Source organism: Marmota marmota, unplaced genomic scaffold (genome assembly GCF_001458135.2).
Source record: "Marmota marmota marmota unplaced genomic scaffold, marMar, whole genome shotgun sequence".
NCBI lineage: Eukaryota > Metazoa > Chordata > Mammalia > Rodentia > Sciuridae > Marmota > Marmota marmota.
Genome location: NW_026000174.1, coordinates 18,039,388 through 18,055,094, shown reverse-complemented (window position 1 = coordinate 18,055,094; position 15,707 = coordinate 18,039,388). Strand labels below are relative to the sequence as shown.

The 15,707-nt window shown below is 42.0% G+C and overlaps 2 protein-coding genes across 2 annotated transcripts; both read left to right on the top strand.

The window, feature by feature from the left end:
* Window positions 1-561: 561 nt before the first annotated feature.
* Window positions 562-9,657, top strand: LOC107157350 (olfactomedin-4). Its single transcript, XM_015503724.2, has 6 exons — window positions 562-698; window positions 4,265-4,417; window positions 5,273-5,497; window positions 5,690-5,855; window positions 6,230-6,389; window positions 8,111-9,657. The coding sequence occupies exons 1-6, from the start codon at window positions 630-632 to the stop codon at window positions 8,829-8,831; spliced, it is 1,494 nt and encodes a 497-aa protein (XP_015359210.1). The 5' UTR covers window positions 562-629; the 3' UTR covers window positions 8,832-9,657.
* A 365-nt stretch (window positions 9,658-10,022) lies between these two features.
* On the top strand, window positions 10,023-15,096 carry Ubqlnl (ubiquilin like). Its single transcript, XM_015475868.2, is given in 2 exon segments — window positions 10,023-12,087; window positions 12,089-15,096. Coding segments are annotated over 2 exon segments (1,815 nt in total). The 5' UTR covers window positions 10,023-11,088; the 3' UTR covers window positions 12,905-15,096.
* The last annotated feature ends 611 nt before the right edge of the window (window positions 15,097-15,707 follow it).

The following is a 15,707-nucleotide window of genomic DNA, read 5'->3' as shown; positions in this document are numbered from 1 at the left end:
ACTAGGGGAGTATCTGAATAATGAAGTGGGATGGAAAATTTAGAGTACCTAGGAGAATGGAGGAGGCAAATTGCTAGAGGTGAGGGAGGGTATATAACAGAGCATTCCAGCACAGCATTGCTGAAGCAACCCCTCCCACCCCAGGTCTTCCTTTGGCCCTCCACTTTGGCACTGATACAAGGGCACAAAGTTAAGTAAATGGCTTTTGTCCTCAAGATTGAACAGGTAGAGTTGCATTTCCTTTTAGAGTCTTTCCTTCCTTAAAGTTGAGGGAAAGATCATAATCCCTCCTGAAAAGGACCCATGCCAGGCACCCCCCAGGATGTCTCAGGTTTTTCTTAATCTGTTTGGAGAAGAGGGCCTGGCAGGGTGGGAACAGAGCTCAGCCAGGGGATGAACAAGGAAGGCCCCATTTGTAGTGGGAATCCTATTTCCTCTCATGTTTGGAGGAGGTGCCAGTCTGTCATAATCCTCTTCTCAACCAATCCAGCCTCCCTGTATCTTCTTAATGCTCAGCACTTTCAGATGTCGAAATCTTTGTCCCCTCCTCCTGAGGTTATTCATTTTCACTGGTGATAAATCCGAGGGGAGCCCCAAGGACTTACTGCACTTCTGCAGGAGGAGCAAGAATGCAGCCTGTCCTAACTCTTCTGGCCACTTTACTGCTGCTGCCCCTAGTGCTCCTAGGACAGCCTCAGGTACAGGCAGAGGGTGGAGGGATCTCAAGCAGGTAGGGAGATGGTTCTGTACTTTGGGCTGGCTTCCTTCTCTATTGTGATTCTGCTCAAGAATCCCTTAATCCTTGGAGAGAGTGAAAGTAGAGAGAATTAGGGAGAAAAAGGAGGATGGGACATCATTTTGTTTTGATTTTCCCGTGGCTTGTATGGGCATAGGATGTGAGAGAGAAGAGAATGGCAAAGGAAATAGAGAACTAACATGCCAAATTATGAGGCTATCTGACATGCCAAATTATGAGGCTTCATTCTCTACAAACCTGTCACCTTCTTCCTGTGCTAAGGGTACTGGAGCTAATGGTGGCTAGATCAGGTATAGCAAACTATGTAATATTTGTTTCATTATCCCAACAAAGCTCAACTATTGGGTTGGAATTTGCAAGGTGAATATATAACCAGAGTAGGTTATTGTTTATAGGACCAGAAAAGCTATGTGTGGGTCTTCTCTGAGAAGTATAGAGGCCACATATTTAATTCTAGAAGATTTGGTTAGAAACCCCAGCTAGTGCCACAGGTCTAATTTAAAAATTGGGAAGGAGTCTTTAATCTAGTGCTTGCTCATCCAGTTTCAAAATGGGTGTGAAAAATTGGACCTTGAGAATTATAATAAAATAAGGACTCTATCATATGCAGGTAAGCACTATTCCAAGTGTTTCACAAAAATTTTATCTATCTATCTATCAAACATTCTTAAAGTAAAACTATAAGACAAATGACATAATTTCTACCATTGTACACCCCAAAACACTGGGACCTAAAAAATAAGTAGCCAACCCAACATCAAGAGCTAAAATTAGAATTTAGGAATTCTGGTTATAGAATTAATGGGTTTGGGTTTTGATTTTCATTTCTCTGACTGCTAGAGATGGTGAGCATTTTTTCATGTACTTGTTGATTGCTTGAATGTCGTCCTCTGAGAAGTGTCTGTTCAGGTCTTTGGCCCATTTGTTGATTGGGCTATTTGTTATATTATTGTTTAATTTTTTGAGTTCTTTGTATACTCTGGATATTAGGGCTCTATCTGAAGTGTGAGGAGTAAAAATTTGTTCCCAGGATGTAGGCTCCCTATTTACCTCTCTTATTGTTTCTCTTGCTGAGAAAAAACTTTTTAGTTTGAGTAAGTCCCATTTGTTGATTCTTGTTTTTAACTCTTGTGCTATGGGTGTCCTATTAAGGAATTTGGAGCCCGATCCCACAATATGTAGATCGGGGCCAACTTTTTCTTCTATCAGGTGCAGAGTCTCTGATTTGATATCAAGCTCTTTGATCCATTTTGAGTTAACTTTTGTGCATGGCGAGAGAAAGGGATTCAGTTTCATTTTGTTGCATATGGATTTCCAGTTTTCCCAGCACCATTTGTTGAAGATGCTATCCTTCCTCCATTGCATGCTTTTAGCCCCTTTATCAAATATAAGAAAGTTGTAATTTTGTGGATTGGTCTCTGTGTCCTCTAGATACCATCTCACTCCAGTAAGATTAGCAGCCATTATGAAGGCAAACAACAACAAGTGCTGGAGAGGATGTGGGGAAAAGGGTACTCTTGTACATTGCTGGTGGGACTGCAAATTGGTGTGGCCAATTTGGAAAGCAGTATGGAGATTCCTGGGAAAGCTGGGAATGGAACCACCATTTGACCCAGCTATTGCCCTTCTTGGACTATTCCCTGAAGACCTTAAAAGAGCGTACTACAGGGATACTGCCATAACGATGTTCATAGCAGCACAATTCACAATAGCTAGACTGTGGAACCAACCCAGATGCCCTTCAATAGATGAATGGATTAAAAATATGGCATTTATACATAATGGAGTATTACGCAGCACTAAAAAATGACAAAATCATGGAATTCGCAGGGAAATGGATGGCATTAGAGCAGATTATGCTAAGTGAAGCTAGCCAATCCCTAAAAAACAAATGCCAAATGTCTTCTTTGATATAATGAGAACAACTAAGAACAGAGCAGAGAGGAAGAGCAGGAGGAAAAGATCAACTTTAAACAGAGACATGAGGTGGGAGGGAAAGGGAGAGAAAAGGGAAATTGCATGGAAATGGAAAGAGAACCTCATTGATATACAAAATTACATATAAGAGAATTTGAGGGGGAAGGGGGAAAAACAAGAGAAAGAATTAAATTACAACAGATGGGGTAGAGAGAGAAGATGGGAGGGAAGGGGAGGGGGGATAGTAGAGGATAGAAAAGGTAGCAGAATACAACAGTTACTAATATGGCATTATGTAAAAATGTGGATGTGTAATTGATGTGATTCTGCAATCTGTATTTGGGGTAAAAATGGGAGTTCATAACCCACTTGAATTGAATGTATGAAATGATATGTCAAGAGTTTTGTAATGTTTTGAATAACCAATAAAAAAAAAGAAAAAAAAAGTGAAACTAAAAAAAAAAAGAATTAATGGGTTTGGGATTTATGTGAGTATGAAAGTGATATGAGAGGCAAGAAGACTTCCAAATAATGCATATCTTAGCCCTAGAACATTCTTCTTTGTTCTACTGATCTGAGACAAGGGATCTGCCTCCCACCCTCACTCTTTTGGCCTGTACTACATACTCACCTCAACATAGCTCAGAGCTCTTTAGCTTCCCTAGGTGTAAGAGCACAGGATCTCGAATAAACATGAAACCTAAGGGCAGATTGCATCCTCAATACTTATTAATCATGTGGCTTCATAAGGTATTTTTAAAGTCTCAGACTCCTCTCATTTTTCAAATACAAAATATGTTTTGCAGTTCACTTCATGTCACATTTCTGTGAATGTTAATTGAGAATAATAGTCAAGAATATGATGATTCATGGTGCTATTACTGATGATTCCCTTCGTTGATGATTAGGAACTCTCTTTACCTGGTGTCTTTAAGACAAGGTGAAGTTGTGGGAAGTGGTCAAATCCCTAGAGCGGCGATATTTTGAGACAGGATTAAGCTCCTTAAGCCTCTCCCCCTATCATTTCTCTGAAAGCTAGCTTTGCTGTCTTGTATACAGCCTTAAGGAAAATTGACTTCCAGCTATGCAAACTGCAGCTAGATCCAGCCAGTACGGAGGTAGGGTGAGGATGGCTCAACCAATAGGAGCTAGAAGAGTACTGAAGCTTCAATTATGGGAAATTAAAAGATGAAGACTAGGCCAGGTGTGGTGACTCAGACCTATTATCTCAGCTACTTGAGAAACTAAGTGTGGAGGATCACAAATTCAAGGCCAGCCTGGGAAAGTTAATGAGATCCTTTCTCATAAATAAATAAATAAATAAACAAACAATTAAATAAATAAATGTCAGGGATGATATATTTAGTGATAGGGCACCCCTGGGTTCAACCTCAGTCCCCCCCCAAAATACTCAAACCCCTGATAGAGGTATATCCATAAGTCAAGAAGAACCCCCCAAGTGAAGAGAGAACTCTTCTCTGGCACTCCATAGCAGGTTCAGTTTCTTCTCCTGCCTCAGGTTTGTAAACAGCATGTTGTAGTCCAATATACTTCATTCCACTTAGTGTGCCCATGCCTATGCTTTTGCAGCTGGTGAGAAATTTGTCAAACTCTATGAATGAGAGTGGCACATGCCATTGTACGGTTCACCTGCCCAACAGCTCGGTCCTTCTGCAGCAGCTGGAGCAACTACAAAGTATGGCAAAGGAGCTCATTGGCGAGTACGAACAGCAGCTGCTCTGGGTGAGTGCTGAAGCTGTGTGCCTGGGATGGAGCTTGGACTTATCCAAACACAGCCTCCTTTGGATCCAGCATGGGGTTGCGTCCTGGCAGTAGAGAAGAAACTGGAAGAAACACAGTCCTTATCTTTGAAATGAATCCTTAGATTAAATGTAAAATTAGGAACTTTTCTTGAGATTTCCCGACAGCAGAAACAGTATAGAAAGGTTTATGTAGGGGTGCTTCTTACATCAATGAGAGAATTAATACATATGGGTACCTGGAAGATGAGCAGGGGAAAATCTGGGCACAAGTATAGACTAGTCAAAGGTGTCAAGTGAAATAAGCAATGCAAAGGAACCAGGGACAAGTTGAGTTGAAGAGTTAAAATGAGAACACTGGGTGGAAGGACTTTTTGGGTTGGACTGGCAAGCTTAGGGTTGTTTTTATAACAAGGATGAGTGAACAGAAGTGCTGTGTCAGCCGTGTGATATGGTCAGTTACTTAGTGTATCTTCAGTTGTTGAGTTTCTGGGGAAGCTTGAGAGATGCGGCCAAACTGGAAGTTGGGAGTCCTTCCATTCATTCTTTCACTCACCAAACCAGTTCTCAGGGGTGGCTGTAACCAGGGTAGGGGAAAAAAAATAAACCTGGTGTGGGGTAAGAAATCTTTTCTTGCAGGGAAAAGAATATGAGTGTCCTCAGCTGTGAAACAGGGGTAATGCTAATTGCCCACCTAAAGGACTGAATAGGAGCAAGTAAGATGATACACATGAGAGTGATTTGTAAGCTGTATGGCCCTGGGAGGAGGTGAATGAATGGGAAGAGACCTGGGGAGTTGACCTTTGGAAGAACTGCCTGCCCATCTCCGCATGTTCAGGCCAGCAAGTATGCACGTGCCATTGAAGAGCAAGAAAACCAGGCACTGGAAATAAGCCAGACACAGGAGATTAGGAATCCCAATACCATTACGTCCCTCTATGAGACACCGGCCTTCAATCTGCTGCTCCTGGAGCTAGAGGGAGCACAAGCGTTGACAGCTGAGCTCAAGACCAAGGCAGGAGCTAGTAGGACTGCAGACCTTCTTCACCAACTCCAGGAGCAGGTATGTATAGATTAATGAACCCTCCCTTCCTTTCACAGCCCCCTGTTTTTTGAACCTCACATATTTGAAATTCTCCAAAATTGATTCTTGTTTGAGGAGAAAAAAAATCTCAGAGCTGAAAAATAGGAGAGTCTGAATTCAGTTCTTAAGTTCAGATCTATTATCCACATTCCTGGTGTCTCATTTCCTCAGGTGACAAATGCCAGTCTCTCACTCAAGCTTCTGGCTGACTCTGACCAGCGCAGCTTCAGAGCTCTCCAACAGGAGGTGGATGTACTCCAAGGCCGGCTAAATGAGTGTGAGAGGGAAAAGGAACAAGAGCAGGCCTCCAGACACCCTGGTCCACCCCTGCCCCCTGGTGAGTACACAAACTCAATTTCACAAGATTTTGTTTCCCCAGCAAGTGCCGAGAGTGCAGACTTGCAATAGAGATGTAGATGGGAACTAAATCTTTAATTTCCTTGTTTTTTTTCCCCCCCTTTGGTGACACTGGTAGATGCAGAACACAAGCTAGTATACTTTTACCCAAGGATGATACAAAACATATGAACACCTCATAATCAGACATACACACTGATCTCTATTTATGCCAAATTGACCTGTTTCTGGACCTGCATATGCACTGGGGTATAGGCACATAGTATATGTAGACATGGTCATTATTTTTAACATTCTTCTCTCTCTGGATTATATGCTTTGCACATAGCTCAGACTTTCCTGCCTTACCTCTAGGTTCTTGTGCCCATGGAGGACTCCAGAAAGTCAGTAGACCCCTTGTGTTGCAGCTCAATTGGAGAGGCATCTCACACAAGGCAGGTGCTTGGGGCCGAGATTCAGCTCCCAGTCCAGACTCTCCCCTTTACTGGGTGGCCCCTCTGCGTGCAGATGGCAGGTGAGTCCTGGATGACAGTTTGCTGCAACCAGGTTCATTCTACATGTTCCCTCCCCTTTCCTTTGCAGGTTTCTTTGTAGAACCAGTCCAGCTTCCTCAATTTTAGGTGTGTTCCTGGAAATATCTGTTCTAGACCTAAGAAGTCACCTCTTTTTTTAAAATTTTTATTTATTTTTTTAGTTTTCAGCATACACAACATCTTTGTTTGTATGTGGTGCTGAGGATCGAACCTGGGCCACACACATGCCAGGCAAGAGCACTACTGCTTGAGCCACATCCCCAGCCCCAAGAAGTCACCTCTTAACATTCTTCTTAAGAGATAAGTTTGGTCCAGACTTCCATGAGCTTCTTTCAAAAAATCCACTATCTGAATTTTTAAAAATCTTATTATGACCCAAAGATGATTCCATTATGCAGTCTGATCCTATCTCAAGGACAAATTATTCACTTGACCTTAGAATCCCAACTTCCTGCTTAGAAGAAATTTACAGAATGATCCTGACCAACCTTAAGACTTAGAGTTAAGCTGGTCTGAATTTAATTCTCAGCACTGCTACTTAAGCTAAGTGATCTTGGAGAAATGGACTTTTTTCATCATTTTTAAAATGAGGATAATATGTGAGAACATTATATGGACTGATGAATATTTGTTGGATACAAGAAAGGCTAAATGAATAGATGAAGGAGCCCTTCAATATGTCAGTCTGATTAGGAAGGTAGGCACAACTCACTGAGAGTTTGAAGTCAGTACATGCGGATATGTGGTGTGGAATCAATTGGGTAGAACCTCATAGGAAGTAGAGATAAATGTGGGTAGAACCAGTCATTGAAGAATCCAGTTGTATCTTATCTCAGAAGGATTAGCCTTAGTGATAATAATGCTCCTGAAGTCCTATAAACATTTGGTAGCATATTAAATACATCAATATGCCTTTGCTCTTTGAATCTTCTGAAAATTCTAGTTAAGTCCTACTGCCCAGTGTTAAGAAATAAGATATTCAAAACTTGAATAATTTAAGGAACTTTCCAGAGTGATCTTCTGAATACAGCTTCAGAACTGTCCTGTTACAGTATACCTGCATCTCAAAGGCAGGTGAAAGGCAGTGGAGTCTAGGTACAGAAAAATGTCCATAAGAAGAATACAGTAATATCTTATCATTGGTTAAATGCCTGCCATGAGATACTGTACTATTGTTTTTCCTTTGCATTATTCCAATGCCTTCCATCAATCAACGAAGTAGATTCTTTTGTTGTTTCTTTTACAGATATAAGTAATAAGCTAGGGGCAGAGGGTGTAGCTCAGTGACACAGCACTTGTCTATTATGTGTGAAGTCCCAGGTAGAATCCCCAGCACTGCAAAAACAAACAAAAAAAGAAAATTTATAATTTGTGTCAACTTGAGCAAAGTTGACTTAGCCCCCTAATATGAAAGGATAAAATCTACCTTACAGTGGCTTTATTATAATTAAACAAGATAATGCATATTCAGTGATTAACAGGCACTGTAGCTGTTGTTTTTATTACTGTTATTTTCACAGTTATTTATTTTGTCATGGTATATAAGAAGTAAAAGAAGATGAATTAAAACTCAATTCTATTTGGCTCCTAAGTCCCTATTCTTAATTGGTCCACTAACCTGCCCATTTTTATAGCACTTTATTATCCTGTTCATTGCTGTCACCTAATGGTCTGATGTGTGTGTGTGGGGTGGTTGGCCTAGGTACTTTGACTACTATCGGCTGCACAAGTCCTATGATGACCTGGTGATGCTAAAGAACTATGAGCAGTGGAAGATGGGCTATGGTGATGGCAGTGGCAATACTGTGTACAAGAACTTCATGTACTTTAACTACTATGGCACGAGTGACATAGCCAAAGTGGACCTTTCCTCCAACACCCTCGTGCTGCAGCGCCCATTGCCTGGTGCTACCTACAATAACCGCTTTTCCTATGCTAGCGTGCCTTGGAAGGACTTAGATTTTGCTGGTGATGAGAAGGGGCTGTGGGTGCTCTATGCCACTGAGGAGAGCAAGGGCAACCTGGTTGTGAGTCGTCTCAATGCCAGCACCCTAGAAGTAGAGGAATCCTGGCGCACCAGCCAGTACAAGCCAGCCCTGTCGGGGGCCTTCATGGCCTGTGGTGTTCTCTATGCCTTACGCTCACTGAGCACTCGCCAAGAGGAGATCTTTTATGCTTTTGATACCACCAATGGGCAGGAGCGCCACCTCAGCATCCTGTTGGACAAGATGCTGGAAACACTGCATGGCATCAATTACTCCCCCTCGGACCACAGGCTCTATGTCTACAATGATGGTTACCTAATGTATTATGACCTCACCTTCCTGACACTGAAGCCCACACTATCTAGACCAGCTGCCAAAAGGCCCTCTGGGGATCGTGCTCCACCCAGAGTTGTCAAATCCAAGCCTTCTGGGTCCTGAGACCTCAGACTAGACAGGGCATTGGAAGAAGTGTATCCTTTTTCTCACCTCTAGAAGGACCACCCTCCAAAATGGTCATAGACTCTAAGTGATTAAGAAACCTGATTCTATGTAGCTAATTCTTTATGTAATTCATATTTCAATCAATACATTAAGGTTCCATTTAATAATAGTCTTTGAAGTTTTGCTTGAGAAACAAGTAGTAGAGAATATATTTAGCAGGCACCGGACCCTGGGTTCAATCTCAGTCATGATGGTGAGAGAGAAATAGTCTTTTCAATCCCTAGCACGTGAGTACACACACACACACACACACACTCACACACACACACACGCACACACACTTAGCTAGGAAAACGATACCCACTCATTCTGATAGTTTGGTATCTCTTGTTCTGTGTTTTAAAACTCTGAACCCAGCTCCTAAAAATTCTAGGTTATGTGACTTCGAATTCCCAGTGTCAGTTGAGAACATCTGAATCCAGTGTAGAAGATCTATGGAAGCTGGTCATTAGAGTAGGATATTGAAGTTACCACTCTTATCCTTTTTGTGGCTCCTAGGGAGAAATGAGGCAGGGTCTTGGTCTTGAAGACTAATATTTTTTAGTGTCATAAATCAATCTCACTTTTACATATATAGCTGAAAAAGAGGCTTAAGCCTGGGTCCCACTCTAGGAAGTTAACAATTGGAAAACTGTACTGGATCTGACATGGATTAGGCTGTGGGTCCAGACATTCTCAATAAAGAATTCTAGGTGTGACTGCAGGAAGTCTCCTAGCCAATAAACTGATTGTTTTGCTTGTCTTTGTTACAAGTGAGAACATATGGACTTGGACTCTTTGCATTTCCCTTACCCATCTGCATAGTGCTCCACCTTCTCCAGGCAGGTGGATGGAATGCTTAAGGATTCAGACCCTGAAGTCTTCCCAGTCACACAAAGTATGAATTCACTTTCACACCACATATATCCACAAATATACATCCAGTAAGACATACGAGTCTCACTCTTTTATGTACAATAACTCCATCTATACCCAAACATCAACATAGACATTTTAGCATATCCACTAATAGTTAATTCATCAATTACCCAAATAAAAATCAAACACTATCTCCAAAATTGAGAATCTGACTTTTCAGTTGCCTGAACCTGTCTGTCCTCATAGGAATTATACTAGCGACCACTTCCACTCTCACCTTTTGATTTCAGATGTCTCTCCCCCTTAATGCTTTGTCACAAAGATAAGCATTTAAAATCAAACAAGGCCCTTGAAATAAATCATCCTAAAAGTTCTGTTATGATGGTATGTAAAAAAAAGCCACCTATGAACTATGTGAAGAAATCTTGTGCTGCAAGTGGTGGTCCACTCACCTTTAGCTTGCAATACTCCTATAGCGAGCTACCCGGGTAGCATTATTCCTGCTTCTTAGAGAAGAGGAAAGGTTTTACCCACCAAATGAGACACTCTGGAGTTTAGAATAGCAAAATCTGGACCCCAGAGAAGAACATGATCGTCTTTTCCATATAATATCTTTGTTCTTGTCCTAGTTTCTTTTCTAAGGCCCACCTTTTGCAGACCACTAGTAAAATTAACAAGTTCCTTCTGGTGGCATAGTCTCCATTCCTGTTTTTAGGAATGTGATTTTGTCAATGGCTTCAGTAGATCCCATATTTTATATAACACTCCTGATGTTTTTACAAAGGACCTATATGTAATGCCACACATGAAACACACATCACACACACAAAACATCTGTGTATATGTATGTTTTTTTTAAATCTTTTTTTGTTGGGGAATTTTGTCTTTGTTCTTCTGGAAAATTGTCTTATTTTATAATAGAGATTTGGACCCTATCCCCAAATACATCCATTTTCCCCAGCTAGTCCTTGACATACTATGAGGCTCAAGTTGACATCACAATATCCCTTTTCTGAGGAGGTCATGGCCTTTGTGGGTGGGGCAGGAGGAGGGGCAACTATGAGGGGAGTTATCACCACTTAGTCCACCTTGTGCCAATATGAATTAATAGCAACACCAGGCCTCAGCTGGGCCACATCTGGAGATCTGGGGTGAGGGTACAACATCAAAAATACTGGTCTCAGTCCAGTCACTCATCTATTTTTGGACAGCAAGAAAGCTAGCCTGTGGCTTGAGAACAGAACACCCACAGCGAAGGCCAGCAGAAACATTTGCCTGCCCTCACCCCTCTGCCCCTGCTTCTACTCACTCCCCATCTGCCCACCCACTAAGTTCCATGACGCATGTCATCTCTCGAACACCCAAAATGCCCCATAGAGGGCATTCTTCAGGTCTGCCTGCAGACAGGACCATCTCCAGTGTTACTCGAGTGATAGTGAAGACACCAGGCAACCTGAAAGACTTTATAGTAGCTGATGACACCTCAGTGAGGCAGTTCAAGGAGAAGCTATCGGCTCACTTCAAATGTCAAATGGATCAACTAGTGCTGGTCTTCATGGGCCGCCTTCTCAAAGACCATGACACACTGAGCCAGAGGGGCATCGTAGATGGCCACACCATCCATCTGGTCATCAAGTCCAAGCACGGTTCCAGATCCCTGGCCCATTCCTCCAGGAACCTGCCAGTCAACGAGCCCTGCCATGGGGACAGAAACACCAAAGGAAATAGCAGTGGGGTATGCAAATCTGCCAGCATGAGTCAAACACCCACGGAATCAGACCTCTTTGTGAAGACTGATGCACCCAAAGTGCGTACGCAGGACTTGAAAGTAGACACTTCAGAGTGTATAGCACGGATACTGGAGAATCCTAATATCCAATGGCTTCAGTCCAACATGGAGTATATGCGGCAGTTCATCTCCGAACACCCAGACATGCAACAATTGATGCAGCAGAATCCAGAAGTCTCCCATCTCCTTGACAATTCAGAGATCCTATATCAGACTCTGGAGTTAGCCAGGAATCTTGCCGTCATTCAAGAAATATTGCAGACCCAGCAGCCTGCACAGAACCCTGAGCATCCACTGAATACACTGGGTTTTGAGACAATTCCAGGTGGGAATAATGCCTTGAGTCAGAGCTACACTGATTTCAATGACCGAATGCTCAACAATTCGAAAGATCCTTTTGGGGGCAACCCTTTCACAGCTCTCCTGGCAGGACAAGCACCAGAACAGCTACAGACTTCACCCACAATTCCACCACCATCTCAGGAATGGTGTGACCAGCTCCCACAGCTCCCTACAACCAAAGTCATCTATACTAGTTCCCGTGGTTTTTTCCTCCATCTCAACCAATGGCATCTCAACCAATGCCACCCCAAACAGAGTCAACCATACTTCCGCGATCTCGACCAACAACCAAAGCCCTGTCCATGATACTGAGATAGCAGCCTTGCCTAGTAAAGAAGTTATCCAAAAGTCTCAAGAGGAAGACCAGGATGCCACTATCTCTATAGATAGTCCTGAACAGAAGTTGGAGGAAGATCCCCAGTTGTCAGATGAGCAGAATAGTTCTCAGATCGCAGGAGGCATGATGCAGTTACTTATGAATAATCCCCACTTGGCAGCTCAGATGGTGTTCATGGGTATGCCCCAGCTGAATGACCAGTGGAAACAGCAGCTGCCCACATTCCTGCAGCAGTCACAACTCTCTGACCTTCTTTTAGCCCTTACTAACCCTAAAGCATCACAAGCAATATTGCAGATCGAGCAGGGACTCCAGCTGTTGGCCACAGAGGCTCCTGTTCTTCTGCCCTGGGTTGCACCTTACTCATGGGGCCTGGGTTGTCTTTCTGCCCCCAACTGCAACTATCCTGACCCAGTGCACTGGGCCTGGAATATGCCGGATATACCCGAGTCCAAGAGATCCGAGTGCTGCCACGTACCTGGAACAGTCCTGCAGAAGCTACAATCCCTAGCTGGAGATCCTTCCCACTTTCTACAAGCCCTTGAGATTCGTTTCAGCAAGCAGATGGAATCTCTTCAGGCCATGGGATTTGGGAATCACCATGCCAATCTACAGGCACTCATTGCTACTGAAGGGGACACCAATGCGGCTATTCGCAAGCTCATGAGATCCCAGGGATTCTAAATACCACATCTACCTGTCTGCTTTCTACCTGTCTGCTGACTCATGATCACCTCATCTGCCTTTTTTTTTCTTTTTTAACAAACCTCTTCTGATGCTTCCAACCAGGAGTAGTCCTGGAAAAGGAGAAAGCAACCAATGCTTTCTTTACTGAATATTAGACCATTGGTGATGGCTGCAAGATCTGTCAATAAAATGGCTGCACCTACATGCCCTCATCTGAGGTTTGGTTTTGTTTATTTTGCAGAAAAGTGACTAAATATATTTGATATCCCTGTCTTTCCTCACATACGCGCGCATGTGCGTGCACACGCACGCACCCCACATGCACATATTAATAAAGATCTGAAAAGAACCACAGTTGCACCTATGCTCAAATAACCAAAACATGCATATATAGCCTAACACAGGTGCAAACACACAGATACACATACATACCTAGAGACATGTAAAGAGACCCACATGTAGGGGAAGAGAAACATGAAATGCTCATACAGAAAGGGAAAACTTACATAGACCCAGATACTTATTCATAAAAACTGATATTTAGTAATACATTTAAAAAAATCTACATTGTTCATTTTTGCAAATGAAAGAATGGCCTGACAGGTCAATGTAGGAAGAATTTACATATTGGCCAGGCCTGGATGAGTACTTAAAATTGTGGCCTCTAACTAACTGCCAGTGATAGAACTTGGATGGGTTGTTGCTATTGTTTCTTTAGCACACACAGGTGCAACTGCTGCCATTTTCATGGAATACAGTCACTAAACCCAGTCTTTTATGGGATGCAGCATCATCCAGGATGTTCACACCCTCGAGTATATCGTTTGTACCTTGTGCTTCCCTCAGTTGTTGAAGGCTCACTTTCCCTTCCTGTCTCACCTGGGATGTTCCAGATTGGCAGGATATGCAACCAACTCTGGTTCAATTATTCAATTATTCTATAAGTTAATAAGCTTTTAATTTAGTAAGTCAACATGGTTTTAGGCATTGGACAAACAGCAGTGACATAACAAAAGATCATTTGTGGAGCTTACTTTCTTTTGTGAAGATACAGACAATAAATATCAAGATTATTTTATAAATGTATTAAGTTGTGGAAAGTGCTACAAAGAAAAATGAACTAAAGTCAGTCATTGTGTTGTGTACCTATAATCCCAGCAGCTGGGATTATCGTATTCAATTTTTCCCCTCATCACCAATTCTGTAAAGATTTTCACATTTCAACTGCACTCTATAATTCAGACCTTTGCAACAGAAAACCACTCATGTGTGCAACGTTCTTTCTAAAGGTTTTCTTATCTTTTTGCTATAACATGTCTGTCCAGTGCCTTGCCAGCTTAGCAATGGCAAGACACTAAGCAACTCAGTGAGAACCCTGTGTCTTAATAAAATACAAAATAGGGCTGGGGATGTGGCTCAGTGGTCAAGTGCCCCTGAGTTATATCCCTGGTAGTCCCCCCTGCTTCCCCCAAAAAAGAAAGAAAAAGAAATGAAAAATGAATTAGGATTAGCTACTCTAAACAGAGTAATCAGGAAAGGCTGATCTGAGATGATGACATTCAGGTTGAAGGAAATGGAAACAAGATGCAATTCCCAGGAGAAGAATGATCCAAGGAGAGAAGGTTGTATGAAAATAAAAGCATTGACATAGGGTATTCCTGTTGTGCTTGAAGAATAATAAGGAGGTTTATGCAGCAAGGCAAGGCGGGGTGAACAAAAAACCCACCTACCCAACCAACCAAACAAACCAAAAACCCCAGGGGACAGGGTCAGAAGTATTGTGAAAATCTTTGAAGAACTGGTGAGCATTTTGCATTTTATTTACCATGAATGTGATAAAAGCCACTGGTGGGCACATTTATTAATTGTAGACATTAAAATATATCACAAGTTTCCCCCCAAATGAAATTTAAACCCAAGTGTTAATTATTCTCCACTGTGATTCCTTCAATCACACTCTGATTGTGCCAGAGATTTCTCATTTTTCATCTTAATTTTCATAGAAACCAACACTGTTTTTCTTTAACATGCTTCTTTGATGATCTGAATATCTTTTGATTTGGATTAAAGTTCTGGCATACTTTTGGAGTCTAATAGATAATTTTATTTATAATTGCTTCTCTGTTGTATTTTAAAAGAAGAATGAAATGAGCAAGTTGTGAACTAAAGTTGTGTCTTAAAATTGTAAATGTCACAAAGAATGCATTCTAAAAAAAGAGAAGTTGCTATTGAGTTTTTGAGCAAAGGGAAGGTACCGTCATACAATGCATCTGTCTGGCTGCTGAGTCGAGGATAGACTGTTACAGGAAAACTAGGGAAGCAAGGAATCCAAGTAGGGGGCTTTTGCAATAGAGTAGGTAAGAGATAATATTGTCTTGGGCTAGGGTGGGAACTAGCAGAGACAGTGAGAATATAGATAGATCCTGAACTGTAAGTGGACTCAGAGATTTGTGGGATTCTCACAGATTATCTCTCCCTAGCCTTGACAGTACCATCTGTGAGAATGAAGGACAGGCCGACAAAGTTCCCGTGTGTCTGGCAAGTGCACTACAAAAAACTATACTTTACTACTGTCTACCAAAAAAGCTAAGTTTTGAGAAAGAAATGTTACCTAACATGGATTTTATTTCTCTATTAAGATACCTCTTTTAATCTGTTTGTCTTCATTTATTTTAAAAAAGCCTAGGCCTAGGGATATAGCTCAGTTGGTAGAGTACTTTCCTCGCATGCACAAGGTCCTGGGTTCAATCACCAGCACCACCAAAAAAAAAAAAAAAAAAAAAAAAAAAAAAAAAAAAAA

What these genes read in the sequence shown, in the direction of transcription:
- LOC107157350 (XM_015503724.2), top strand. Translation starts at nt 630, where the DNA reads ATGCAGCCTGTCCTAACTCTTCTGGCCACTTTACTGCTGCTGCCCCTA. An exon ending in TTCACCAACTCCAGGAGCAG is followed by an intron (nt 5,498 to 5,689) that starts GTATGTATAGAT and finishes TCATTTCCTCAG; the next exon opens with GTGACAAATGCCAGTCTCTC. An exon ending in TGGTCCACCCCTGCCCCCTG is followed by an intron (nt 5,856 to 6,229) that starts GTGAGTACACAA and finishes CCTTACCTCTAG; the next exon opens with GTTCTTGTGCCCATGGAGGA.